Source organism: Colletotrichum phormii, assembly GCF_030913505.1.
Source record: "Colletotrichum phormii strain CBS 102054 chromosome Unknown BDP81scaffold_15, whole genome shotgun sequence".
Classification (NCBI taxonomy): Eukaryota; Fungi; Ascomycota; class Sordariomycetes; order Glomerellales; family Glomerellaceae; genus Colletotrichum; species Colletotrichum phormii.
The window spans coordinates 44,370-71,864 of record NW_026851457.1 but is presented as its reverse complement, the minus strand read 5'-3'; the positions used below and the strand labels follow the sequence as shown (position 1 = coordinate 71,864).

General features: G+C 51.6%; 9 protein-coding genes across 9 annotated transcripts; 6 read left to right on the top strand and 3 right to left on the bottom strand.

Annotated features, from left to right (window-relative positions):
• Window positions 1-63: 63 nt before the first annotated feature.
• Window positions 64-1,734, bottom strand: BDP81DRAFT_462697 (dihydropyrimidinase; the record flags this gene model as incomplete). The annotated part of the gene is made up of 3 exons (XM_060593929.1): window positions 64-1,395; window positions 1,455-1,622; window positions 1,699-1,734. 3 exons carry the CDS (start codon window positions 1,732-1,734, stop codon window positions 64-66), a joined length of 1,536 nt encoding a protein of 511 aa, XP_060442816.1.
• Window positions 1,735-2,128: 394 nt separating this feature from the next.
• BDP81DRAFT_432368 (carbon-nitrogen hydrolase) lies at window positions 2,129-4,167 on the top strand. The gene has a single exon (XM_060590775.1). It carries the CDS (start codon window positions 2,217-2,219, stop codon window positions 4,038-4,040), a length of 1,824 nt encoding a protein of 607 aa, XP_060442815.1. The 5' UTR covers window positions 2,129-2,216; the 3' UTR covers window positions 4,041-4,167.
• Window positions 4,168-4,302: 135 nt separating this feature from the next.
• On the top strand, window positions 4,303-6,445 carry BDP81DRAFT_324751 (fungal-specific transcription factor; the record flags this gene model as incomplete). Its single annotated transcript, XM_060584911.1, has 4 exons — window positions 4,303-4,997; window positions 5,077-5,712; window positions 5,774-6,120; window positions 6,192-6,445. The coding sequence occupies 4 exons, from the start codon at window positions 4,303-4,305 to the stop codon at window positions 6,443-6,445; spliced, it is 1,932 nt and encodes a 643-aa protein (XP_060442814.1).
• A 126-nt stretch (window positions 6,446-6,571) lies between these two features.
• Window positions 6,572-8,376, bottom strand: BDP81DRAFT_482634 (NCS1 nucleoside transporter; the record flags this gene model as incomplete). The annotated part of the gene is made up of 4 exons (XM_060595023.1): window positions 6,572-7,022; window positions 7,084-7,573; window positions 7,634-8,107; window positions 8,196-8,376. The coding sequence occupies 4 exons, from the start codon at window positions 8,374-8,376 to the stop codon at window positions 6,572-6,574; spliced, it is 1,596 nt and encodes a 531-aa protein (XP_060442813.1).
• Window positions 8,377-9,023: 647 nt separating this feature from the next.
• On the top strand, window positions 9,024-12,474 carry BDP81DRAFT_493386 (male sterility protein; the record flags this gene model as incomplete). The annotated part of the gene is made up of 4 exons (XM_060595353.1): window positions 9,024-9,160; window positions 9,225-9,890; window positions 9,941-11,661; window positions 11,717-12,474. The coding sequence occupies 4 exons, from the start codon at window positions 9,024-9,026 to the stop codon at window positions 12,472-12,474; spliced, it is 3,282 nt and encodes a 1,093-aa protein (XP_060442812.1).
• Window positions 12,475-13,004: 530 nt separating this feature from the next.
• BDP81DRAFT_451458 (FAD binding domain-containing protein) lies at window positions 13,005-15,822 on the top strand (the record flags this gene model as incomplete). Its single annotated transcript, XM_060592631.1, has 8 exons — window positions 13,005-14,172; window positions 14,212-14,581; window positions 14,697-14,815; window positions 14,975-15,109; window positions 15,203-15,294; window positions 15,357-15,519; window positions 15,630-15,633; window positions 15,693-15,822. 8 exons carry the CDS (start codon window positions 13,005-13,007, stop codon window positions 15,820-15,822), a joined length of 2,181 nt encoding a protein of 726 aa, XP_060442811.1.
• Window positions 15,823-16,311: 489 nt separating this feature from the next.
• BDP81DRAFT_352858 (uncharacterized protein) lies at window positions 16,312-18,172 on the top strand. The gene is made up of 2 exons (XM_060586232.1): window positions 16,312-16,680; window positions 16,737-18,172. Exons 1-2 carry the CDS (start codon window positions 16,561-16,563, stop codon window positions 18,114-18,116), a joined length of 1,500 nt encoding a protein of 499 aa, XP_060442810.1. The 5' UTR covers window positions 16,312-16,560; the 3' UTR covers window positions 18,117-18,172.
• A 227-nt stretch (window positions 18,173-18,399) lies between these two features.
• Window positions 18,400-19,694, top strand: BDP81DRAFT_378346 (uncharacterized protein; the record flags this gene model as incomplete). The annotated part of the gene is made up of 2 exons (XM_060586794.1): window positions 18,400-18,599; window positions 18,749-19,694. The coding sequence occupies 2 exons, from the start codon at window positions 18,400-18,402 to the stop codon at window positions 19,590-19,592; spliced, it is 1,044 nt and encodes a 347-aa protein (XP_060442809.1). The 3' UTR covers window positions 19,593-19,694.
• Window positions 19,695-19,891: 197 nt separating this feature from the next.
• Window positions 19,892-22,566, bottom strand: BDP81DRAFT_324398 (major facilitator superfamily transporter; the record flags this gene model as incomplete). Its single annotated transcript, XM_060584884.1, has 17 exons — window positions 19,892-19,916; window positions 19,970-20,100; window positions 20,158-20,231; window positions 20,284-20,330; window positions 20,387-20,458; window positions 20,510-20,912; window positions 20,965-21,081; window positions 21,137-21,150; window positions 21,209-21,299; window positions 21,359-21,401; window positions 21,460-21,502; window positions 21,560-21,586; window positions 21,647-21,757; window positions 21,811-21,881; window positions 21,936-22,043; window positions 22,096-22,257; window positions 22,324-22,566. 17 exons carry the CDS (start codon window positions 22,564-22,566, stop codon window positions 19,892-19,894), a joined length of 1,782 nt encoding a protein of 593 aa, XP_060442808.1.
• Between the last annotated feature and the right edge of the window lie 4,929 nt (window positions 22,567-27,495).

Genomic DNA, 27,495 nt, shown 5'->3' with positions numbered 1-27,495 from the left:
GTGACTATTTGGTGAGATAACTCAGGTAATACGCAGAGAAACTGGTATGTGATCCGCCATCGCTCATTTCATCGGCAATGGCTGAAACTCATTCACCCACTGATTCCTCGGCTTGCTCAACGTGCTCTTACCGCGTCGCAAGAAGTTCCCGTATCCCATATCGCTAACGATACCGCTGCCATCGCGGTCCCAAATCACCTTGCCTCGCAGGATGGTGAAGCGCGGCCAGTTGTGAAACTTCATCCCCTCGAAAGGAGAGTAGTCGATATCATGATGTAACATCGAATTCTCCAAGACGAACGGCTCTATCTTTGCAGAGCCCGTCCCGCCGTTGGCAGTAACCTGCTCAGCCGTAGGGTACCAAACGACAAAGTCAGCATCATACCCGGCGGCGATCGCACCCTTGGTCTCTCCCAACCCATAGAGCTTTGCGGGGTTCGTCGCCGTGACCTCAACAAACTTTTGCGGCGTCACTCTACCCGACAGCACACCGCCCTCAAACAGCAAGGGCATTCGCGTCTCAATACCGGGAAGCCCATTCGGGACCTGGTCATACCGCATGGAACCATCTTCCTTGCCCAGGCCCGCCTTCTTGCCTTCAGGATGGTCGTATTTACTCGGCGCGTGGTCCGAACTGAACGTCGTAAATGTCCCGTTGGCGATACCGGCCCACATGGCATCCAAGTCCATGCGGTCCTCACGTAGCGGCGGACTGCAAATGTGCTTGGCGCCGGAGAAGCCATCAGTAGCCGGATGAGACGGCTTCAGGGCGTCGGCTGTGAGATAGAGGTAATGGGGGCACGTCTCTGCGTGAATGGGCAGAAGCCGCGTCTGCGCACTCCTGACGTGCGCGGTGGAGGTCTTGGAAGACATGTGGACGATGAGGATGGGGATATCAGAGAGCTCGGCGAGGGCGATGATGCGGTACGTCGCCTCATCCTCAGCGATATTGGGCCGGCTGATGGCGTGGTAGTATGGCGCCGTGAGTTTCTGCTCTGCAAGCCGGGCCGTGATCCAGGTTATCATGTCGCTGTTTTCGGCGTGGACCATGGTTGTCATGCCCAGGTTCCTGGTGGCCATCATGACGTCTAAGATTTCGCCGTCTTTCAGTTGCAGGGGTTCGTAGGTCATGTAGAGCTTCACAGAGGTTATGCCCTCGCTAACAAAGAATGGAAGCTCATCGCGGAGGATAGTTGGGGTTGGGTTTGTGAGGATGATGTGGATGCCGTAGTCGCAGTATGACTTTCCCCTGGAGCGTGAGTGGTAGTCCTCTACGACTGGGTGAAGAGACTGGTGGGTGCGTTCCTGGGTAGCGAATGCGATGATAGTTGTGGTGCCACCCGCAATTGCTGATCGAGTGCCGGTCTCAAAGTTGTCTCCTGTTGGAGAGTTGTCCTGATGCTGTGTTAGACAAGGGGGTTTCTGTTGGAGATTCGAGTGGGAAACCTCTTTACCTGGTCAAGGTGTACATGGGAATCCACGCCGCCCGGCATGACGAAGCCATGTTGAGCATCAATCACTGTCTTGGCTGAAAAAAGAGATTTGAGGTTCTGGCCTACGGCTAGGATTTTGCCGTCGCGGACCACAATATCTTGCCGTGCGTGGACATCAGATGCCGTGACCTATGTGTTGTTGTGTCAGTTGTCTGTACGCTTGAGGGTTTCCTGGCCCCATAACGACATGGACTCATGCACTCACCACTGTGGCATTCTCAATGATGAGATCGACCTCCATCTTGTTGTTCAAATTCACAGCGCTGTACTAACAATATTCTGCGCCTAAGGCTTTCGTGAATTTGGCTCGGAGCACTTAGCATTCTCGAGTTTCCCTCGACACGATATAGAGTATCTACAGAGTCATTGACGACATCTACACCGGCCGTAGATTTGATAACGCTGCTCCTGCGTAGAAGAGATAGGCCTCTATGACACAAAGATAGGCAGGCGCGGCAAACTAACCGACGCCCTATCGCTGCTTATCGCCCACCACTGGAGCTGGGAGCTGCAGGGAATAGAACGGACGATATTACGCGCTGGTCTCACTGCATGAGGGGTAGACCCAGTACCACTGAGCTGGAAGGGGTCGGAGAAGAGCTCAGCAACTTCTCGTGATGAAAAGAATAAGTTTGGGCTGAAGTTAATGCAATTGCGTAAGAGAGAGGTGTTGAAAACAGAGCGAGTCGACGACTGCACAAGAAAATCAGAATTTCAGCAGCAATGCCATCACGAAAGCTTCGCGTGGCTGCGGCCCAGATGGGCGCAACACATTACAATGACCCCCGGCCCAAAACATTGAACCGCATGATATCACTTCTTGAAGCCGCAGCCGCAAAGGGAGCACAGCTAGTTCTCTTCCCTGAAGCCGCCTTCACAACCTTCTTCCCCCGGCATTTGATCAACGACCCCTCGGAACTTGACTCTTTCTTCGAGCACGGCGATGTAGCGACGCAGCCGCAGACAAAGCCGTTCTTTGATAAGGCCAACCAGCTCGGCGTCGACATCTCGGTCGGCTTTGCCGAAAAAGCCGACAATGGCGAAACCTTCAACTCATGCATCTACTACCACGCAAAGAGCGGCTCTATCCTCTCGAGATACCGCAAGATCCATCTCCCGGGCGACTTTGAGCCCTTTGCAGATCCAGATGCCACCAACCAGCTGGAAAAGCGCTACTTCAAGCCCGGCGACCTCGGGTGGAATGCGTTCCGGGTACCCGATTTGACGGAGCCGGAGGCAGCACCGGAGCGCGGGGACCCCATCTTCGGCATGATGATCTGCAACGACAGGAGATGGGCCGAGAGCTGGCGCGTCCTGGGTCTGCAGGGCGTCGAGGTCGTGCTCTGTGGCTACAACACAGCCGGCTTCGCGCCGCATCTCTGGGGAACTAGCGCCAGCATGGATCCGGACGAGGCGCGGAACAAGGCCGTCTTCCATCACAAGTTGGTGATGCAGGCTCATAGTTACACGAATGCCTGCTTCAGTATCAGTGCAGCGAGGTGTGGTCTCGACGATGGGAAGTACGACCTCATTGGCGGAAGCTGCATCACAGGACCGGAGGGCGAGGTCATCGCTGAGGCATCTACGACCGAGGATGAGGTTGTCTATGCGGAAATCAACCTGGACGAGTGCCGGCCGGGTAAAGAACGCACATTTGACTTTGCCAGGCATCGTCGCGTGGAGCATTACGGCCGTATCACAGAACAGACCGGCGTCGTGGAGCCCCCCAAGCTCACATCTTCCACCGAGCAGAATAACGATAGAGCAGCAAGCAATGGCATCACACCCCGAAAGACTGAAAAGAAGATCCGCATCCTCCTCATCAACCCAAACAGCACCCGCGCCATGACCGACGCCTGCGTCGCAATGGTCGAGAGCCAATTACCCCCAGACGTCCTGGTCACAGGCTTCACAGCGCCCAGACCGGCGCCCTCAGCCATCGAGGGCAGCTTCGACAACGTAATGTCCGCCGCGGCTGCGGCCCGCGCCGTCCTGCCCCTTGCGGCGACGCACGACGCCGTCTTGGTGGCGTGTTACTCTGATCATGCTCTCATCCGCATGCTTCGCGAGGAACTCCCCCGCCAGCCCGTCATCGGGATCATGGAGGCCTCGCTCTTCGCGGCGCGTACGCTGGGCGGACGGTTCGGTCTCATCGCTGTGAGTGAGCGGTCAAAGGTGTTGCACGAGGATAGTATTCATCACTACGGCTTCTCAATGTCCTGCGCCGGCGTAGTGTCGTGTAAGCTGGGTGTGTTGGACCTGCACGAGAAGAGCCAGAATGAGGTTATGGGGATCATGGCGGCCGTCGGGAAGCGGCTCGTGGAGGAAAAGGGGGCCGATGTGCTGCTTTTGGGATGTGCGGGTATGACTCCGCTCAAGGGAGCCGTGGAGGCGGCTGTCGGAGACGGGGTGCAGGTTGTTGATGGCGTGTTGGCCGGGGTGCATCATCTAGTCGGATTAGTTAGAATGGGCGGTGCCACAGCCAAGAGAGGCGTGTACAAGAGCTCTGGTGACGGACGAAAGGCGAGGGGACAGGATTGGATCTAGAGTTGGCCGCGGGAATAACAACTTGAGCTTAAATGGAACAAGTATCAGCCGAAGTCATGCACCAGTAACCATGGAGCTTGTTGCTATCGAATGCAGGGTTGTTTTGCTCATGATCCAATCGGCCAACGCTCCGTTATCAGAGTCCGATAGTTCGCAGATCAACTCAGAGTCTCAACCAACATGGAATCCTGGGGGACGCGGGGAACGAAGTCCGCAACGACATCAAGTTTCTTAACATGCTTTCCATCTTTAAGTCCACACCATGGAGATCAACGTAAACGGCCAGACCAAAAAGAGTAGTAGGAACAGTCACCCTTGCGACTTTTGCCGTTATAAGCGCGCCGCTTGCTTGGTGCACGAGGACACACCGCCATGTGAATTATGCCGACGATTAGGCAAAGAGTGCACCTTTGTTGGGGGCCCAAACAAGAGGAGACGGCTATCTGAGCGGCGGCAAAGCGGCTCCAGTGATGGAGTCAGGAGCCCTCCTCGACAGGACATCGATCGAGCTGCCTCTGGGGCAGATGGTAGGTTCCCGTCTGCGGAACTTTCGCCCATTGTCGATTCGATCTTCGTGAGAGGACAGACGGAGTCTGTGAGCCCGGTATCACCACCCACGACGTCTTCACCAGATGTTCCACGCCGAGAGAACGTGTTCATTCCTTCATCGCTAGATGCAGAGCCCGGTCACAATGCTCAGGTGATTGGTCTCAGTGGTGAATCGGATCCGTATCTGCTCAATTTGTATCACTTCGATGAGAGAGACGAGTGTACGTTCCAGCAACTGCGCATCAGGAATATGGGCCCTGATGATGGGGTTCCTATTCAGTTCATGTTGCAGCGAAACTCGCAAGCGAGTAAAGCTCAACCTGGTGGCCTTGGAGCTACTGAGACCGACCTCAGATGCGAGGTCTCGAACATGGTTTCTGAGACTGTTGGTCAACGACTGATCACACTGTAAGACGTTGACCAGACCCCCTCATACTCACTCTTACGTGCCTTGATTGAGAAGGAATTTCGATCTGACCAAAGGCAGGTTCTGGAAATACGTCCAGCCATACTTTCCAGTCGTATCTAAAGAATACACAATTCAAAACCTCAACGGCAGCCCCTCATCAATGCCAACTTGTCTCCTCGCCGCAATCTACGGCCACGCCCTCCCCTTCTGCGTCTTCGACGACATCCTCTGCGTAGATGTAGACACTCTCCCCTCGGCAGACCACCTCTTCAAACTCGCCTGGATGGCCGCCCTCTCCGAGTTCCACACCCCATCCCTCGCCACCGTACAAACGATGCTCCTCATGATCCAGCGGCGGCCAACGAACAAGCATGTCGCCGACACACCGTTCAAGTGGACCATGCTTGCTGACACCGTGGCGCTTGCGCAGTGCCTAGGGCTCAATCTGGACCCGTCCGACTGGGCGATTCCAAGCTGGGAGAAGAGGTTGCGGAGGCGGCTTGCTTGGGCAGCTTATGTGCAGGACAGGTGGTTGAGTCTCAACTTTGGGAGGAGCTCGCATATTCAGGAGTGCGATTGGGATGTGTCACCTTTGGGCCCGGATGACTTTGGTGATGTTCCTGGCTGTGAGGATGAAGGGCCTTTGGTGTGCAGGCACTTTCTGCACTTGACGTCACTGACCGAGATCGTGTCTAAGATTCAGCAGAACATGTTGTGAGTTGGTTAAAAGATACAGCATCTATGCTTCGGTACTTGTACTGACTGACTGGCGCAGTTCCATCAAAGCCACTAGAGCTCTCTCCAAGTCCCTCGAGGCAACATTCGAAGTTGCCCGGCCTTTGAGAATCGAGCTTGCAGAGTGGCTGCAAAACCGACCCGACGTGGGAGAACAACCCTCGGCATCCTTGCCAGAGTGCGGTCTAGACGGCAACGGTAGTCTGAAGCTCGCTTACATCACTGCCAAGATTGCTGTGTTCAAGGCACTACTCCGAACTAAAAGCATCGAAGTTCCAACTGAAGCCCGCACGGCGTTGCGCACTGGCGCCATGACTATTGCGCGAGAGATGCATGACTTTCTCGCGAAACTAGAGGCTCACCATCTCGAGGCTTTCTGGCATTCATGTAAGTCTCGCTCTCCACACGATACATATGCTCTCTCCGGAAACTTTAGCTGAACAGCTGACGATGGGCAGATTCCCGCGTCAACTTCGCCATTGCGAGCAACTTTATTGTCTTGCTTTTCGCGCTCTCTCCGACACCATCGGAAGCTGAAGACGCACTTGCCCTTTTGATTCAATGGAGGGGCTTATTGCGGATCAAGTCGAGAAGCTGCGACTTATTGAACTTGAGTCTGTTGAGACTTGACGCCGTCTTCGTGGCTGGGCTTGGCAAACTCATCGGATTGACACCCGCAGCAGCCGAGGCAGCTTCGAATCGGGGCTTGTAGCATTGAGGATAATCCACCAGAGATGGTGCTTGACCTCCAGTCTAAAAAGATCTGGCTTCAATAACATTGAATAATAACAAACTGTTTCCTAGCAAAGGGGCCTGGTAGGAGCATCCGAGGTTTTCCTCATCCCATCTTCACGTCTTGGTCTTTCCCTTCCAATCCTTTTTCTGACCCGATGGAATCTTCCACCGTGGGATATCCGTCAACGTACAGCTGCTCCCGACTGTCGTCCACAGGGAACGGCTTGATTTTCCAACCCACCCAATACGTAAAACTCGCTACGAGTATGCTGACGAGCCAACTCAAACTGTACAGATAGATTGCGCCCTTAGGAACTCCTTTAGCGCCACAAGCAGCCGCAAGACCGGGGATGTTTGGTACAATAGCGAAGATGAAGGCGATGACCGCTCTAGGGTTGACGCCAAAGGTGTAGTAGTGTATGCCTCGCGGATCAAATAGAGACGAGACTGCCATTGTGCGCTTGCGGCAGATCCAAAAGTCAGTGATGATAATGCCCGCGATGGCGCCGAGGAAGAGAGAGTAACCGCCCAGGAAGGAGGAGAAGGATTTGGCGCTGCGACGCGGATCCAAAGTCAGTAGAGAAACTTGATCTTGGGACAATGCACACAACTTACCTATACTGGATGTACCAAGGCACGGCACATACACCAAACACAGCGCATATATACGCTCCACGCCTATTGTTGATGTACTTTGGAAACCATAGCGCCAAATCGTTGCTGAAAGAGACGCTGTTGGCGCTAATGTTCGTGCCAATCACCGCAAACGCCCAACAGAGACCCGCGAAGAACTGAGCAGCGCGGTTCTCCCATAGCCGTGCGACTTCCAGAGGGTTCCAGGTCACCTTGCCGTAAATGACCTCGGAGGCGCTACTCACGGTGGCACCTAGCACACCACACATTGTGACTAGGACACACAGACCGACGGCCTGTGTCCAGAAGACCTGGCGGGGTTCCTTTGCGTAGCGTGTGAAGTCGGGCATGTTGAGGGCGAGTGTTGCTTTGGGGCCGATGGCGCTGGTGACACATTGGAAGAACACTACGACGGCGGGAGTACCGTCTTTGATGAGAGTTGGCTTTGAGAACGTTGGTCCGAAGCCCTTGCCTATGAGGAAGTTAGATACACTGCTCTTGGAATTCGTCAAGATTCAATGGGAGTACTTACCAGCAACGATGGCCCAGATGAACAAAGTCAAACCAAAGATTGGCATAATCACCGTCTTGGCCATGAACATGTACCTCAGACTACTCACATGCAACCAAAGCAACGGCAGCTGAACGATGATGAACAAGAAGAAGCACAGCAACTCGGAGCTGGTGACGTGTGCGCTCTCAGCGAGGTGGTTTGGGAAATTGTTGAACGACGGCCAGATGGCGGAGATCATGACCTGCAGACACTGTCCGCCCTGAAAGGACTGGGTGCCGAACCAGATACAGGCGACGACACCGCGGACAAACACGGCACCGTAAGAACCTCGGAGGCCAAAAGAGGCTCTGGTGAAGACGGGGAAGTTGATGCCGAAGATGCAGCCGACGTAGCCGTCTAGCATAGCCGGGATGCAGACGAGGACATGTCCGATGAAGACTGCGAGGATTGCGAGGCCTGGGTTAAGACCTTTCGTGACAGATGTTGAGGAGACTGTCGAAAGGGAATATGTCAGTAGTTATTCAGTGACACTCTACTCGTAGTAGAAAGATTCGATCATGGAATATTGTATGCAACTCACCTTGATACATCGAGATGGAGAAAGCCTCCGCGATCCAGAAGCCGAGCAAACTCGGCCAACCCCACGTGCGCTCAGGGGAGCCCATCGGGATAGGGTCCATGTCCTTGTTCGACAGCCGGCCTCCCTCCGTGCCGAGGTCGGCGCTCTCGGAGCGGAGCTCCAAACGCTTCCGGAGACCCATAGTTGCAGCTACTGATGTGTGTAGGTATCGATAGTAGATTGCTCCCGAGTCTCGACTAAAAGCTGGCCTCACCTTCAGGAGAAAAGGGATAGTCAGGGCGATCGATGGCACAATTGGAATTGCTAATTTTGTTTGCGGGGAGTCGGAACAACCGATGTCTAATTACTTTTACGTTGTTGCGCATCCGGTGTCATTTCTAAGACGAGGCTTATCAGATTCCCTTTCAGAGATTCAGCTATCGCCGTTGCCGAGCGCCATGGTCGTGCGGTTTCCGGATGCGTGCCACAAATGTTTGTGATAGGCACGCGATAGGCGTGCATTGTTATCAGTCCGATTATCGGGGCACAGAAATATCATTGGCTTATCCTTTGCTGGTGTTTCGTTACTCCAACAAGCACTATGATAGGCGTTGCATAATCTAATCAGTTGATCAACGAAAGGATACTGGGTTGTAACTTGTAAGTAGATTGCTAAACTCGATAGGATTGATCTTACGGATAGCGGCTGATCCATTGCGATATTGTCATCTTAATCCGAGGTTGAAGAAGCACACTCGTCAAGAGTCTTGTTGAGATTGGATCCCACGAAGTCACAGCCTCCAAGAGCGAACACAATTGAAGATTCACCTATGTTTATACCTTGGCAACATGGCACCGATCGCGGTGTCTGACCTGAAGCCACCTTCATCAATTGCTGCCGTCGACCCAACCGTGTTTCCTGCGCCAGATGCCGATGAAAGATTGAGAAAACTATGGCAACTTCACGGGCACCCTCATAGCTCAAGGTAGGAACCAATATCGTACCCATCAACCTCGACTGACTTAATGGCTCCAACGCCGAACTTGCAGATTTTCTGGCCCAGCGTTGACGAGTGTTGCGGCATTAGTCAAGCATAATTCCACAACACAGCCATCGAAGCCAGCTTTCATACATCCTGTTGGTGACTCATTTGAGGTGCTGGACTGGGCTCAGCTCAATCAACTCTGTGATGCAGCATCACAGTTCTACTCTCAGCGATTTCAAGAGGCAATTACAACTGCCAATGAGACTGGTCAGCAACCCACTGTCGCTCTCTTGGGTGTTGGGAACTCAATCTCATACCTCATCACCCAGTTCGCATTGAATCGCTTGCACCTTCGAGTTCTTCTACTTAGCAACAAGAACTCTCCGGCAACGAGGGATCACCTTCTCCGAGTATGCAATGTTATTGCGATAGTCACCGACGAGGCGAGTGAAGCTTCGTTACATGGGGAAAGCCAGTGTCAACTTCCGGCGACGAAACTCATCAGCCTGCACGAATTGAGAGGGCATAGCCTAGAGGCTTTTGAAGAACTAAATGTTGTGTTTGAGACTGATGACGAGTGGAATCTTCAATCAATGATCATCCACTCTTCTGGTTCCACTGGAGTGCCGAAACCAATTATTCACACAAACAGGAGTTTGTGTCAGATTGCACGGATGTACAGACTACTTCCAGAGTTCTTCGTCGAGAATTGGTATCTTTGTTTCCCTCTGTAAGACTCCGATCATTCTCGCTACTGGGATATATGCTCACACTGCTCAGATTCCACGTTGCTGGACTGTCAATCGCCTTGTCGGGACTTCCAACCGGACTCCCTACCTCTTTACCTCCAACACAATGGCCACCAGCTCCAAGCTCCATCCTCTTTGCATGGAATTCCTTGACAAACCTCGGCTATCCACCAGATTGCCTCCACTGTGCACCTTCAGTCATCGAGGACCTCTACGAATACATCACTCTCACCACCAAAGACTACAGTCCTCTCACAGGCCTGAAGGTTCTACAACCAGGAGGAGCCCCACTGTCGCCTTCAATGTTGTCCAAAGTCCAGAGCATCGGCGTCAATGTCAAAACCACGTACGGTACAACCGAAACGGGGCCGCCGCTTCGGACGATACCGCACACGAGAGACAACCCAGATGTGTACCGCTTCAGAAACCTCTACCCCGAGTCGGAGTATGTGCGAATGGAAACCGTTGCGGAAGGACTGTTCGAGTGCGTCGTGTACCGCGGCTTCCCGTTAGCCGCAGAACTCTGGCTCGACGAGACGGCGCCAAATCCTTATCGTACGGGTGACTTGTTCGTTGAGGACCCCCCAGGAAGCGGGTATTTCGTCCTCCAAGGTCGACGAGATGACATCCTCGTGCACAGCAATGGAGAAAAGACGCATGCTGCGGCGCTCGCTATGACGCTTGAGGAGGACAAGTCCGGTGTTATTGCGAAGACTGCAGTCTTTGGGACAGGAAAGCCTTGCCCCTCTGTTGTTGTTGAGATCAGTTGGTCTGAGGTGGAGAAGAGATCTATATCAAAAGCTGATCTTATCGACGAGGTGTGGAAAGTGATTCAAGCTTGCAATGAGAACTCGCCGACGTACTCAAGGATTCCTCGTCAAGCAGTTTTCATTCTGGAAAAGGGAGAGACGTTACCAATCACCCCGAAAGGGAACGTGCGACGAACCCTTGCCTGGGAACTGTACGGGGACAAGGTGGAAGAACTCTACAACTCCTTTCTGGGCAACCCGCTTGACACGGATGCAGATACTGAGTTTGATCCTTCGAGAGACCCCGATATCTTTGACATCGAAACAATCCGAAGAGTCGTGGCCGATATTTTCAGCATCTCCATACAAGACTTGGCAGAAGATTGTAACTGGTACGAACTTGGCCTCGATTCTATGCGTGCTGTCGAGATACGATCGAGACTTGTGAAGATGCTCGGGGCTTTCCCATTGATGTTCATTTTCGAATATCCCACGGCAAGGAAGCTTTTCGAGTTCCTTCAGCTGTCCAAAAGTGGTCTTGATAGCAAGGCTCCGACGGTCAGCAACCACCACGAGTGGATTGGGTCAACTATTCACCGCATGAACAGCGAAGTTGAAAACTGGAATAGCCCTCATTATCAACGAGAAGATGTCAGGAAAGACGGCGAAGTCATATTTCTCACGGGGGCTAGTGGTGCCCTAGGCAATGCGCTATTGGAAGTCCTGATCCAGATGCCAACGGTACGAAAGGTTTACTGTGCGGTGAGAGGAGCCGATCCTCAATCTCGAGTCTTGAGCTTCATGAAAGAGAGGGGCTACTCGACGAGCATTTACCAAAGCCATAAGATTGTTCCCGTCAGCTACAACATGAAGGACGAGAAGCTGGGATTGGACGAGAAGATATATCAACGTCTGGCGAATGAGGTGACAACTGTGATACACAATGCTTGGAAGTTGGACTTCAATCAACCGATTCAACGGTTCGAAGACGACTGTCTGAAAGGTGAGATATGTCTTATGCCAACGCAGAGTTTCTGAGCTGACGATGATGACCTTAGGAACTATGCATCTCATGTCATTCTGTCTCAAGGGGCCCGAGAAGACACTCACTTTCATGAGCAGCGTCGCTGCAGCAATGGGAAGCCCCGCCGGCACCAAAGTGCCAGAACTTCCTCTCTCTGCGGATCCTGCAAATGCCCTTCCTACCGGATACGCGCAGTCCAAGTTCATCATTGAACAAGTCACGCAGCACTACGCATCTACTCACAACACCCCTGTCCGAATCCTCCGAGTTGGCCAACTTTGTGGTCATTCAAGACTGGGAGCATGGAACCATACCGAGATGTGGCCTACCATGATGATGGCGGGACTCGATCACCTCGATGCGATGCCGACCTTACAGACGAGGGTCGACTGGCTCCCCGTCGACTTCTGTGCGGAAGCCATCGCGAGGGCGATTATTCCCAGCGCCGCTGAGACGTCGTATGCTGTGGTCAATCTTGTCAACCCGAGCGCTATCTCATGGAACGAGCTTGTTTTAAAGCTGGAGGAAGCTTGCGGAAGAAAGGTGCAACACATTGGTATGAGCGAATGGGTGTCTAGATTAGAAGCGACGGCAGAATCGCAGGGCTTGAGTGTGAAGGAGCTGCCAGCTCTGAAGCTACTAGGCTTCTTCCAGTCGATGGCCGAGGGCAGTGGAAATGGCGAGGGCGTGGTGTTTGATGCTGGAAGTGTAGAGAAAGGAAGACAAATCGGGGTTGACATGGTCAAGAGGTGGCTGGAAGTATGGCGTCAAAGAGGCCACTTGAGAGAATAGATGACCGACCATCTTGGTAACCTCATGACGAATTCGCTGAATGAAGCTCACTTCGGCTTCCGTGATATGACCTACAGCGTCGCATTCAACCCAAATAAGAGGAATCCGGGACATCAAGACTTGGCCTTCTCCGACGCACTTGGCAGGGTCTCGCGTTCTCTCCGCGGAATCCACGCGTTCCGTGATTGGCCGGAATGTTAAGCGGCGTCCGCGACGATGCTTTGAACATCACGAGACTAGAGTCTTGTCGGATACTTTGTCGCTAGATCCTATGTCATTTTAGTTTGATTCAACTGTGCCTCGTGTCGGATTGGAGTAAGGTGGCAGGTATATTACCTGTTAGGCACCATGCACGCCGCCTGTTGGACAAACATGTAAGCCCAAGCCCCAATCAGGAAGCAAACCATCTTTAAGGGAACGCGGCACGCTGGCATGTCAGCATGTGCGAATTATTTAAGACTATCATGTCATTCTGGTACCCCGGTGATGTCGTCCATGTCGTTTACGTTACCTAGACAATAGCCTCTGCGATGCTCACCTCACGCGCGACCTCCTTTACTGCCCGCCACCACTCAGCACATCTCAGAGTTGCTATCCTGTGCCATCCCAAGACACGTTCCTTCCACGCAACCTATTCAGTAAAATCCAGCCAAAAACATGATAGAATAGTCGTCGGTGCCGGTATCGCCGGTGTCTGCACAAGCATCGCAGCCGCAGAAAAAGGCGCCAGAGTCCTTCTCCTTGACGATGCCCACGGCGGCGGAGCATCCGCGCTCTCAGGGGGCGTAGTCTACGCAGGCGGGGGAACCCGACAACAAAAAGAAGTCGGCTACGGCCACGATACCCCGGAAAATATGCTAGCCTATCTCAAGGAAGAAACGGGAGACGCAGTCGACGAGAAGACTCTGCTGCGTTTCTGCGACGAGAGCGTGGCGCGGCTCGATTGGCTCGAGAAGCATGGCGGACGGTTCGAGGCCTCCTTGTGTCCTTACAAGACTAGCTATCCGACGAATAAGCATTACCTCTACTTCTCTGGCAATGAGAAATCGTATCCTTTCAACAAGCTGTCGACACCGGCGCCGAGAGGACATCGGATGGTGCAGCCGGGGTTCTCTGGCTCTGCGCTGTGGCAGGCGCTCTTTGACTCGGCGATACGTCTGGGAGGGGATTTCAAGCCAGCGTCCAAGGTTCGGCAGGTTCTCTTCAACGAAAAGAAGGATAAAGTCGGCGGAGTCGACATCAAGACGTTGCCGGATACCAACTCGCTGTTCCAGAAACACAAGGGTCTCACGCAAAAGACGAAGAAATTCCAAATCATGGCGTCGCAACTCGCCGACGTCTATCACCGGAAGGCAGACAAAATCTGGCAAGAACAGTCCACTCTGCAAACCATACACAGTGGAGCGGTGGCTCTGAGTGCCGGAGGCTTCGCTTTTAACCCTGAGATGAGGCAGAAACACCTCCCCGAGTTCTCCAAGGTCGCTCCGCTCGGCACCAATGGTGATGACGGATCGGGCATCAAGATCGGGCAGGCGGCCGGGGGTTCAGTCTCAAACATGAACAATATGTCTGCGTGGCGGTTCTTGTATCCTCCAACAGCTCTGCTCGAGGGTGTCGTCGTATCTCAAGCTGGAGAGCGCATGGGTGCGGAAGATGTCTATGGGGCTGCACTCAGCGACACTATGATACGCCAACATGGTGGGAAGGGCTTTTTAATCCTCGACTCGGATCAATGAGTGAAAGCAAAGAAACAAGTCTTCCGGCAAACCGACATGCCTCTTCTTATTCAGAGGCTACATTGGCTCTACTGGGGCTACAAAAAAGCTGGCTCTTTGGCAGCGCTCGCCAGCACCTTCGGAATCTCGGCCGATGGTCTGGGGTCGACAATTCAGATCTACAACGATGCGATCGCCAGCGGAATGGAGAATCCGATGCACAAGGAAGCAGATTACTGCAGTCCGGTGATAAAGGCTCCATTCTTTGGTGTTGATATATCTTGTCGCACCGAAGGAATCCAAGCTGTTAACGGACTGACGCTGGGTGGGCTACGTGTGGATGGGGAGACCGGGCTAGTCCTGACCGAAGATGGTAGCAAAATCGATGGGCTGTATGCTGCCGGGCGAAGTGCTGTTGGTGTATGTGCCAACGGCTATGTGAGCGGCCTCTCTCTTGCCGACGGCTTGTTTTCGGGGAAAAGAGCTGATGAACATGCTGCTCGACAGCCTTCTGGCAGATAGCGACAAGCATGAGCCGGTTCTACCAGTCCTGATGGCAAGAGGACATGAAGTAGACGGAATTGAAATGTGTCGCAGCGCCACACATGGCGCTGCCGGTTACTGCCGTACGATACCGCTTTCCACAAGCCGATTACCCGTCTTGTACGGTATATAGATATGACCCCCATACGGATCTTCCACTTAGAGGAATCAAGCCACTTTCTACTATACATGTCTTCCACTTGCTACCTCGCTTTGTGATAAAATGAAAGAACGTGGGCCAGCTACGAACCATCGAGCAATGACCGGCGCAATGCCGGCTGAGAATTGGGAAGTGGAACGTCAAATGAGTGACAATCGACGCAACATCAAAGAAGAGACCCCAACTGGTTATTCAAAGCCTCTGGCTATTGGGCGTTGTATGTGATGAACAACATGTCTCCATGCACGGTCTTGAAGCGAGCCGCGACAGATTCGGCATCTACTCTGTAGGCATTTAGCAACTGCTGTAGTATCAACAACCAATCTTCATAACGGCATGCAACACCAAATCAGTGCCTTGCGGCCTTGCCTGGCTGAAGAAACGCAAGCATGTGACACTAAAGTAATTACTCTGTGAGCACTGAGCGGCCGCCAGCTGAACAGCTATTGTCAATTCTGTCAAAGCTACGCAGGGGCCGACAGGGGCATAAGGGTCTGACTTTGTGGAGGGCGCTGCGGAGTCAATTTCACGAAAGCGAGGTGCTACTGGTTGTGAAAGATCACGGCGGACTTCCAAGCGGCAAGTGGGTGACCGAATCATCTGCCGCGGCTCAATACATCTCGCACTGTAAGTTAGTACCCCCTCCGGAGAATCTCTACCGCCATCGATTTTACTACTGCAATCTCAAGCCGGCTTGGTTCACAGGTTCTTGAGGTGATTTATTCTAAGAAACCCAGTAAGGTATGTGCGGTCAAAAATGTAAAGGTGAGAAAGTGGTCCGATTGTGTATTGACCTGCAGATGTCTTCATCTCTCACTCAGCAGTCAATCAGAGACAGCGGGCTCATTTTACGATGTGAGCAACAGAAGCTTCAAAGAGCCCTTCGAACAACAGCAGCCGTCAGATTTGACGAAAACCACAACATTCTAGAATTGCCATGCGGCTCAGAATGATTTGACGTGAGCTTGCATGTGCCTATTCGTCATAAACAAGAAGCTAAGCTACAGTGCCGGCGATCAGGGCAGAACATAGTTTGTGGGGCCGTCCGGAAAACTTCGAGTCGGCGCAACTTTCTATCCGAACAGCTAAGATCGTCTGAATGGCTTCGACGCGCCTAAGTAAACCATGCTTAACTACCCAATGTGAACCGGCCGAAATCATATGCGGCACTGGCCAATTCTCGTGATGATGACCATGAATGACACATCTAACTCTCTAGAATCTGTTTGGTTCTCTTGAGAATGAGCGAGGATCGAGGGGGCAAATGTGGCACTGAGCAGGCCGACAGAGACATGCCCCAAACATTTCCAGAACAAATTGTCCCGACAGCGTGTCACGGCCCACGACCTCGGTATGGATACATCTCCACTTAATCAGGGATGTCTCCGTTCAGGAGAGCTTCTTTCTGGGGGACGGGGTGGAAAAAAATTCAAGGTGCTCGGCCCCGAGCTGTCTGAGTGGGAAATGTGTCTCCAAGGTGGTGCCAATGCCCTTTTGGTGGTCGTCATTTTCGTACAACTGCTCACCATATGCTCGTCGAGGTGCTTCCCTAGAGCTGTTAGTTGAGGATTGAAAGCCATGACTCCGTAACCAGCAACCGGGCAGCACGCGTGACCATAGTAGCATCATTCCGACTCCGTAAATCTCACAAGACTTCCTCGTCACGACATGGGCCGCGAGGATCCCCTCCAGGTGGCCGTCGTCGGCACTGGCCTAGCCGGCCTCACTACCGCATATCTTCTACAAAACGACAAGCAGGGGCGATATGCTGTGACCCTTTTTGAACAGGTACACATATGTTGAGGATGGAGGTGACGATTTGGTGCCTAGACTGACTTTTACAGGCCGAAAGTCTGTCATTCGACTCAGCCTCCGTCGCCATTCGAGATGAAAACTCTGGCAAGGTCGAGCGCATCGACCTCCCTATGCGCGCCCTCGCTGGCGGTTATTACGCCAACGTGATGCGCATGTATGACCACTTGGGTATCCCATATCATCCCGTCCGGTTTCTCTTCTCATTCGCCAAAGCTACACTACCTGTGAAGGCGGATGCAGCATCACCCAAAACGCCTACATCAGGAGGTTTTCAAAGCGCCGATAGGGACCCCGGAGAGTACTTTGTCCACGCGTCTAATCTGCACCAAATCCCACCTTGGCCGGGGAAACGCGGAGTTCTCACATATCTGTTTGAGATCCTGTATTTGGTTCTCTGCCAATTCTGGTTCACGGTCGCGTGCTTCGTGATCCGGCCCTCGTCCGGAGGCTCCGACGGGGACGAGACGTTTGGCGAGTATTTGGAGAGAGTATGGATGCCGCGACGCTACATCACGCATTATCTGCTCCCTCTCCTAAGCAGTGTCTCGACGTGCTCTCACACGGAGCTCCTAGCGTTCCCTGCGGGCGATGTAGTGAACTACAAGAAGCTCTCGTACGGCCAGCAGCACTACACGGTCTGCGGCGGCGTTCATCAGGTCGAAGCCAGACTGGCAAGAGAGATGAAGCGGATTCGTCTAGGCGCATGTGTCGCTCAGGTAGCGCCGACAACGGACGGAAGAGTAAGGGTTCGCTGGCAGTCGACGAGCGACCCGGTCGGGCCAATCGTGTATGAAGTCTTTGATCGGGTTATCCTCGCTGTGTCACCGGATGTGACTCGCAAGATCTTCATGCCCTTGCGCGAGGTTCTCGAACCGGTACCGACGATTCGCGTGGAATGTTCGGTGCTCCGTCCGGCTGGTGCGTCATCGAGCCAGTCGTTCACACTCGTGGAAGACGACGAATGCCGGCCAGCGACCTGCTCACACCATCGTGGGAATATCACGCCGCCGCAGGTCATTTGTCTGAGGAGTGACTTCACTCGAGATGCGGCGAAGACGGAGGCATTGCATACGATGCCAGGAGGGGCAGTCGTGAGCACTTGCCTGCTGGATCCCCAGGCCGACGCGAAGAGAGTGCTGCAGACGGCGAGGTTCACAAGAACCCTGAGAACGACGAAGAGCAGAGCGGCCATACGCAAGATAATGGACAGGAGAGCTCTCGACAAGAAGATTGACTCGGCTGTTGCGGCGAGAGACTGGGCCAATGGCCAGGACAGTGTATGGCTAGCTGGGGCATGGTGCTGGGATGGAATGGTTCTTCTTGAAGGGTGTCTCATTTCGGCAATGGGGGTCGCAGACGACTTTGGTGTAGAGATTCCATGGGAGACATCAAGCGCAAGGGGGCAATGAACACAAAGCGTGTGAAACATATGAGAAAGTGTGTACATAATGTGAGCGAAGGGAATGAAGTTGAATTTAGAGTCTTACTTACTTTAAACCCCGGGCATGGAGTTTCGTTAGGCGTCGAAAAGCCGCGGACCTCCGAATCCTGCCGGATCCTTTCACTGCTCTTCCCTGCCAGTCTGCTCCAGCTGGCAAGAAGCCCGGTCACGCGTGGCAGAATCTCACTGCAAAGGTCTTCTCAGTGAGCGACACAGCACCAACCTTCCCTCACTCTCACTCATCTCATGCAATGTCACAACCAATTCATGCCGTTCCAGACTTCTGGAAAGGTGTATTACTCGGCGCATCTGGCTGCACGTTTACGATTCTATTCATCATACTGGCACTTGCTGTTCCCTCTCTGCAGCGAAAAGATGTCTACGACAATGACCACTGGAAGCTCAATGTCAAGGTGCCGTTCACCACCATGTGGATGAACATGGGCTATTGGTTGGTCCCTCCCCTGACCTCACGACACCTCGTAGATGCTGCATTCCCCATTCTCTTTTTACTCTCGATTTCAAATGAAATCATCTCATCGCCCATCATGATGCTCTTCCACTCCGCCATAGCACTACTAACTTACTATCATGTTCCAGGACGAATGCCGACGGCCTACACGTTACCGTTTTTGAAACGGCCTGTCGCAATTTACTTTTAAAGGTGCTCGAAGAGGCCCACATTTTCAAAGATTCACTTCAGTCCTCTACATTAGCTATTCTAGACTTGGGTGTTGGTTGTGGTGACCAGTCACTTGAGCTCGCACGACTCATCAACGACCGAGGCATTACCGGATATCGTTATGCAGGACTCACTTTAAATGAGTCTCAGCATCGCCTGGCTTTGTCCAGAGTGCAATCGGAGGTGTCAAAGCTCAAGCTGGTTGACGGAGCTGTTGAAATCTTTTGCGCTGACGCCGCGAACCCCGACACCTGGAACGCGCGCGTGAAGTTTGCCGTCAAGTCTATGGTCGAGCAAAAGACCGGCGATCAACACAGATGGGTACTAGCCCTTGACAGCCTGTACCACTTCTTTCCTTCGAGAAAGCCAATACTCAACTACGCAGCGAAGAACCTTGATGCTTCGTTTATGGCCTTTGATTTGCTGCTGAGCGATGAAGCGTCTTACCGACGGAGGCTACTGGTCAAGCTCATTGGCCTGGTGATGGGTTGTCCTGCTGCGGCTTTTGTGACGGTGGCAGACTACACGAAGCAGCTCGTTGACGCGGGCTACGATGAGAAGCACATCCAGTTCAGAGATATCACGGAACATGTGTTCCCTGGTCTCGTCAATCATATTCAGAGCCAGAGTAAGGCATTGAGGCCATTTGGGATCTCAGCAGGAAAGTTCAAAGTAGCCGCAAAGGTGTTTAGTTGGTTTGCTGAGTCGAAAGCACTGAGAGGGACGGTTGTGACCGCACGCAAGAGACCTAAAACTCAGTAAGAGACATCAGATATGAATGAAAGCGCACACGTAATTCTTTTGGAGAGCATCTTGAAACTTTTGGTATTAATATCATGGCATAACTCTAAGTGTGCTATCGACATCGGCCTGCTGCCAGATTCATGATGTCCATTGGCTAAGAGTGGACGAGGGGAGCGTAAATCACGCCAAGAAATCAACTCCAACTGGGTTGAAGTAATGCTCCATGAGACTTCACTGTGCTGTCGAGGTCTTCCCATAGATCGTATGAGACACCCCAATCGTCTCTTGATTCGTGTTTGAAACAATGGTGTTATCAATCACGTAGCAAACCGGAAGTCGAGCCTGCAGGACGTTAGTAAGACTCAAGAAATCAACCAGTTGTCGATGGAGCTCACCGTTTGTTCCCTTTGTCGGTCGTATTCGCAAGGTAGTCGTGTTGCTGCTCTGGTGTCATAGCATCCCACTTCTTGGCCTTGCTATTATTCCTCCACCGGTAGTAGAAGTAGGTGAAGGGGTACTGCACCACCTGTAGATCGTGTGAGCTGTGAGACGAGGACCTGGGATGATTGAAGCATCTACTTACACACATCCAAATGCAAATAACCAACAGACCCTTGTTGGCCTTGAAGTATCGAGGAGAATCACTTGGTTGGTAGACTTGACCACTCAGCATCATCCATCATCATGTGAGGGTTAGACAGCTACTTACTGTTTGCGCCGATCATGCCACTGACTTGAACCCACATGTTGTACAGGCTAGAGGCATGTTGTTAGTCGAGTAGCATCTATGAGCAAGAGTTGCAGAAACTTACGACGCAGAGACTGTTCTGTTCTGGACGGATCCAGCGTTCCTACTAGTCCAGGCAACTTGAATAGGGTGCGTACTGGTAGTAATTAGCAAGCAAAAATACAGAAGCGTATTTCTCTGCACTTACTAAGGGAAGGACAACAACACTGTTGCAATCGCAAAGTACGCCCAGGGACTTGGGTTCGCGATCACGATCAGAGCGATGAAACATGGCAGCAACCAGGCATCCTCAGCCATGGCGACGAAACTTCGGTTATTGCATAGCTCGCTCGCAGCCGTGATGGCCAACATGGTGATACTAGATCCTATGATCCACGGAATCGAAAGTAAGTTGGTCTGGATGACGTTGAACTTGAGATCTCGGAGCGACAAGGTGAGGTATTGGTTGACGGGATACTTAGGCAAGCCAAAGAGCAAGCCGAGAGCGAACAAGGGCCACATGTCGTAATCCTTGGAGCATTCCCATATCTGTTTGACGGACAGACCTTGCCTGTTGTACATGCCACCCTTTTGCGGATCGTCTCGGATGACTAGCAAAATTGATTAGCTTTGGAATAGATGTTGAGCTTGAGAGAGACGTACCAGAGTTGACAATGATCTTCTCCTCCTTCTCGTTGAAGTAGCCTTTCGGATTCCACCAACTCTTCGTCTTGGCAGGGCATTGAGGCATCAGGAAGAATGAGCAAAGCCCCACGCAGACTAGGCCAATATTGTTAGCGATGCAGCTAAAAGAGTATGCACTGCGTTGACTTACAAGTGAAAGCGCCTCTGTCGACGGTGTGTAAGCAAGTTGTCAACATCGCAAGATCATCATGGAAAGGCTTACTCGATAAGAAACAACCAACGCCAACCCTCATAGCCCAATATACCGCGCATAGAAACAAGACCGACGGCGGCGAATCCAACACCGATGTCAACTGCAAAGTCACATCAGTCAGAGTTGGATGTAGCTTGAGGGTGGTACAGGGCGACTTACCCAGTTGCGAAGACATCCAAAACCAGGCCAATCGAATCGGAAGCTAGAGAATCACGTCAGAATGGTGCTCTAGTGTGAAAGTTCGATATCAAATTACTGACCGAGGTGCCGGTGTACCAGTAACTGAGGTAAAGAATTGTGTCCCTGCCAAGGAGTTAGTTAAAAGCTTGGACTGCAGGCTTGTTGAAAACCAAGACTTACGGGATGAAACCTCCTTGGAAGGTTGCGCTAAACAGATGGTTGTAAGTACAATCAATGCTTCCCCCAATGGACATCAACCATACTCACATCAGGTATCTTGTTGCAAGGAAGGACGCTCGACCCTTTAGGAAGAACTGTGCCCCAGAGATGATAGAGAAGAGGCAGATCTGGATAGGTATCCATAGATCGGGACCAATGCTAGACACCGGAGTCAGTGTCAGTTTCCCAGCTGGTAAACAAAGATTACCGACCGCTTGGATATCAACTGCGATGGAAGCTCGGCAACCAGAAAGCCAACTCGGGAAATCGTTTGACCAAGGTTCTTGGTCGTATTAGCGTATGGCCAAGCAAACAGTCCTTTAGTTCCGTCACTCACATAGTCGCCTCGCGTCAAACCAAGATCGTCGAGCATGTTATCGGATACGGCGTTGGAGATGTTGTTTCGGTCGATGTTGAGGGCTGCGAACATCACACAAGCCCAGACCTGCCAGTCGTTAGCTTGGGTTCTCTGTCGAGTGCCTCAGTAGGCTATTCACCATGATCTTCCAATCAATCTTGCGCCTCACGGCTCGCTCTTCCCTCCATGTCCATCGGAAAGTCGGATCGAAAGCAGCCCAATTCTCCCATTGCGGGTGGATATAGAGGCTCTTGTACTCTTCGACGTTCTCAGAATCCCAGATACTCGGCTGTGTGGCAATCTTTTGCTCGTGTTAGATGCCATTGATCGGAGCCTGTCGCAAGTTGACATGAGTTGGTATACGTACCGCATCGAGGTCATACTCTTCAGCCTTTGGCCCTTTTCGAATTCTGAAGAACCGCAGTATGGCATCTCCCATTGCTGCTTCCATGCGCTGGGTCTGCTGTGTTGCAAGAGCGGGCGCTGTCGGAGGCGCTGTATCGACAATGACCTTGTCATCGACCGCTGATTTGGAGCCCAAGCCGCCATGGTCGGACGAGGTATCAGACCCAGCGGGCGACGGCTTCGCGACCGGTTGCTGCGAAGACATCTTGTCTCGTCGTTAAAAAGAAGAAACAATGACGTACGGTGCCTACACAAAGCGAGAGGTCAAACAGAGGCCCTGCCAACATGCAGCACAGCTGAGCCGTTCTATATAAGAGTCTCTTGACAAAACTCTTTCAGCAGGGGTTCCAACATGCACTGCTTCCCAAAGGTACGGCTTACTCTCCAGCCAAGCTGTCATGGAACGTCGCCACAATGCGTGACGAGCATTTGGGTGTGCTCATAGCTAGGAAAGGGGCACGCTTTCTCCAATTCTCGGTCTGATACCGAGAGACGATCCACAGGTAGATGACGACAGGCTACCTATTCCGTGAATCTGACCCTCCCACAGCAGGTTAAACGGTTGTATCCCGAGGAGATACAGAACTTGTATGGGATGACCTTGTACTATACAATTAGTTGCGGCAGTTGTCGGAGCTTAACCAAGCCTAGTTGCATTTTCTTGGGTTCTCATAGGACTTTGCGTTGAAGCTAAGCCCTATGCCAGCACTTTGCAACCTGGTCACAGACTTCAATCGTCTCGTCAGAGGCATTCATTGCTGCCCACGAAAAGTCGTATCGAGCTCTCACAACTGATTCCATCGCTGCTATGGAAAAGACAAGGAACAAGTATTAAATGGGGCTGATGCAACTGTGTGGGCGTTTAGTGTGTCGCGTCAGCTTGCTTGCAGCTCGCGCAATTGATTCACCATCGTCGGAGTCGATGGCGTGCTACACATAACTGCCCCCCGTTGGAGAGACCCTAACCCGTCCAATCATATTGTACTTGACTGTCATCTGAAGAGTTCAAGCTCCTCCGCTGACAGTTCCATTATAAGAACCTTATTGATCTCTTTGCCATTTTCGGGCTTGGGATTCGGTGCCCTTTTCCCTTCTACATAAATCACACTACCAAACCATCTATTGAGTTATTGACATGAAGTTGCTGTCCTTACCTCCCCAGAAACGACCATGGAGCTTATGTAAACAGCTTAAACTCTATTCAGCTTGAGGTGCCACTGAAATGATGACCTTTACGTGTTCTAGAATACGGCCACAACTGTGGCCAGGTGTGTGCATAGGCACCAGAGTTCTGGGTGCGGTTCTTCCTTCTTTCTGAAATCTTATCGTCACTTCTTGTAAGGGAACACTTCCGACTTGGAGAGCTGCAACTTTGAGTTCTATCAGATGATTGTATTTATTGACACATGCATTTCCCTTGTCAGTGCATGTTCTGCAAGGCCATGAACTCGGATTGCCTACTTTAGTCAAGTGGGTGACATGATAGTTTGGAGCTCAACAACACCCCGGCTCTATTCCTACTAATAGTATCACTGCCCTTGCCACTGCTAACGTGAATGATAAGCGAGTGAGACAGACAAGCGAGTGAGACACAAAACTGCGCCGATGATGCTTCAACACAAATGGAGACGTTTCTTCCACAACACATCATGGCATCCAGAAGTAATGAGTCAGGCATACAGCTGGCCCTTCAAGCTATCAGAATCAATCCAGAGCTTAGTGCACGGGCTGCAGCTACGATCTACTCGGTCAGCCATGCAACATTGAGTCGACGATTGAAGGGCTCTACATCTCGAAGCGACAGGATACCGAACTCGAGGAATCTTACTTTGCTAGAAGAGCAGACGTTAGTTGATCACATTCTCGATCTAGATGCCCGATCATTCCCTCCCCGGATCCGTGGTGTGGAAGAAATGGCTGATCGACTGCTTGCTGATCGCGACGCGCCTCCGGTTGGGAAGCGCTGGGCCTTAAACTTCGTCAAACGACAACCACAATTGCGGACGCGGTTTTTTCGGAGGTACGACTACAAGAGGGCCCAATGCGAGGATGCAGAGGCTATTCGCGGCTGGTTCGCTCTTGTGAAGAACACAATCGCGAAGTATGGTATCGATGAGTTTGATATCTACAACTTTGATGAGACTGGCTTTATGATGGGCCAGATTGCATCTGGCATGGTTGTCACAAGTACTGAAAGGCGTTCAAACACAAAAATGGCGCAGTCTGGTAATCGAGAATGGGTTACAGTGATTCAAGCCATCAACTCGCAAGGCTATAACGTCCCGCCGTACATCATCGTTGCAGGCCAATATCACCTCTCAACCTGGTATACAGAGTCAGGTTTCCCGGACGACTGGGTCATTTCGACGTCAGAAAACGGATGGACAACAAATGAAAGAGGCCTATATTGGATCCAGCACTATGATCGTCATACGAAACCACGTTTGAGAGGCCAATATCGCCTCCTCGTCGTCGACGGGCACGAAAGTCACCACTCAACAGACTTTGAGCTATATTGCAAGGCAAACAAGATCGTTACACTTTGTATGCCGCCTCATTCGTCTCATCTACTCCAGCCCCTTGACGTTGGGTGCTTTGGTCCGCTAAAGACGGCGTATGGGCAACAAATTGAGGATAAGATGCGGCGGGGCGTAACCCACATCTCAAAGGAGGACTTCTTTCCTGCATATCGCAGCGCATTTAGTCAAGCGATGACTGAAAAAAACATCCAAGGGGGTTTGAGAGGAGCTGGGCTTGTTCCTCTGAGTGCAGAAAGCGTCCTATCAAAGCTGGATATCCGGCTACACACTCCAACGCCTCCAGCATCACTACCACAGACACCTCCGCCTTGGGTTTCAAGGACACCAAACAACCCAGTAGAGGCAAGCTCTCAATCCAACTTTATTAAGAGTCGGATCACTCGTCACCAAAGCAGCTCCCCAACCTCTATTTGCGAGGCTGTTGAACGACTTTCTAAAGGTACAAGAGGCATCATGCACCAAGTAGCCTTACTTAGATCTGAGGTACAGATTCTTAGAGACGAGAATAACCAACTCAGTCGACGACGGAGAACTAAGAAAACACGCCTACAACATGGAGGAAGTCTTACTGTAGCTGACGCAGCAGATATACAGTCACAGAAAGATGTGACTGCGCAGGTTCAGGAGGAAATGCGTCGTACTAGTGGTCGCAAACTGAGGGCCGAGACAGGTCAGCGACGGTGTGGCGTTTGTGGTCACCCGGGACACAATTCACGAACGTGCCAGTTTATTGAAGAGATGTCTGAAGATGAGGATTATGAGTAGTTTGAATTGAATTGATGCTGTTGATGTTGATATGGAAGCCAGTTTATCTCATCGGCGCAGTTTTGTGTCTCACTCACTTGTCTGTCTCACTCGCTTATCATTCACGTTACCGTGACAACAACCTTTACTTTTGCTGTTTGTATATTCGTCACATAATATGCCTTGGAAGTGTAGTGCGGTATGTCAATAATAGTGGCTATAAGAAGGCGACTGTCCATTTTGATACTTTGTCATCAACTTTGCTAATTACTGAACGCGAGCATTTTCGTCCATGCTTGGTTTAGAGACACTTCGCTGAACTCCCCTGCGGATATTCGAGGCCCTAAGTTCTTTAAGCGGCATGACCCCAAGCTGAAATTGAGGTTTATCAAAGTCTGAATGCTGAATTTTCGGTCTTGGTAGTAGACTTCGTAATTGAACGCAGAGCAAGGGGGTGGAACCTGGCGTTTGAAGCACCTCTTATGACCCCCCGCCCGGCTCTCACATCCAAACTGCATGTGGCACTACGGCCATTTCGAAACCTCAAAGGTATTTACATGCTCAACAATGGTGCGACTATAAATGATCTATCGAAACTTCTAAGCGCCGCTAGGTAAGCAGTGGGTCCAGCAAAGTGCTTCAAGCTACTGAAGAACTATCCACAGCGATAACACTTTCCGATACTGGAGCTCCCAACTCGTCAATGAGAGGGTACATGTAGTGGTAAACCTCTTGCAGAATTCTTGCAGAGAGGTGGTGGTATTTGAAGTGTCTTTCCCGGAAAGAGAAGTCACGATTTGAAGATCCGTGTAGACTTGGCGAGTAGTTTTCCTTGTATCGACGAAGCGGTATCTGATTTGGTGGCATTCGCCGGTTCATCATGGATACATACCTCTGAACGAGTGGTTGGTGCCAGAGATACCGGAGTCGGGATAGCTTGAATAAGTACTTTATCTACCATCAAGGTCACTGAGCACCTTGTTGTGTGAGATCACACCTACGGCAGGTAAAATAGCTTCATCATGGTTATACGGATAGGAAACTTTGACGTGGCATTTCATCTTGAAAAAGACTGAAGGCCCCATGATTAGCATAACGCAATTCTGTTCACCACATTCGTTTCTTGGCAACATGTTGTCTTTTTCCCTTAACCCTTGACCGAACCACTCCCGTGGTCGCAAACTCATGCTCAGCTTCTCAAAACGGTGTTGGTGACTTCGACGCCAGCAAGGCTCGCTTTGCCACCTCATCATACTTGCACCTTTCATCTATACCCGTTGTCATTTGTTTTATTCTATGTTTGATCATTCTCACCTGTGACTTACCTTTATCACTATCTTTAATATTCTATCCGGCGTCCCGGTTATAGGTACTGCAGGCATTCTCTCAGGATGATTTTCGTGGCACTACTGCTATTTTTTAGAGTAGGCAAAGTTCACCTAGAGAAACTTTACCTCTGTTGATAGTAGCACGCGGCAAGATCGAAGTCTCCAGCTTGTGAGTCAGAACGGAGAAACTGAAGACTTCATGTTTATAATGTGCATTAGAATAACCTGGTCGATCCGTGTCTGGATAAGAACCCCTCATGACACCAAGTTCCTATCCACCTTAGTACGACGTTACGTTGGTGTTAAGCGTTGTTAGGCAATAGCCCCGACATGCATATGCGGTTGGTTGGTATCAACCTATGGCAAAAGTCAGCCAAGGCCATAAGATTGACCGTTGGAAATCCGGCATAGTGGGACCGACAGCAACATAATAGTCTGAACAGTTTACAACCGAACAAACAAGGGGGCTCGTGTGGTGCGAAATCATAAAGTCGTATCGAGAAATGGGCAGCTCCCCTGGAA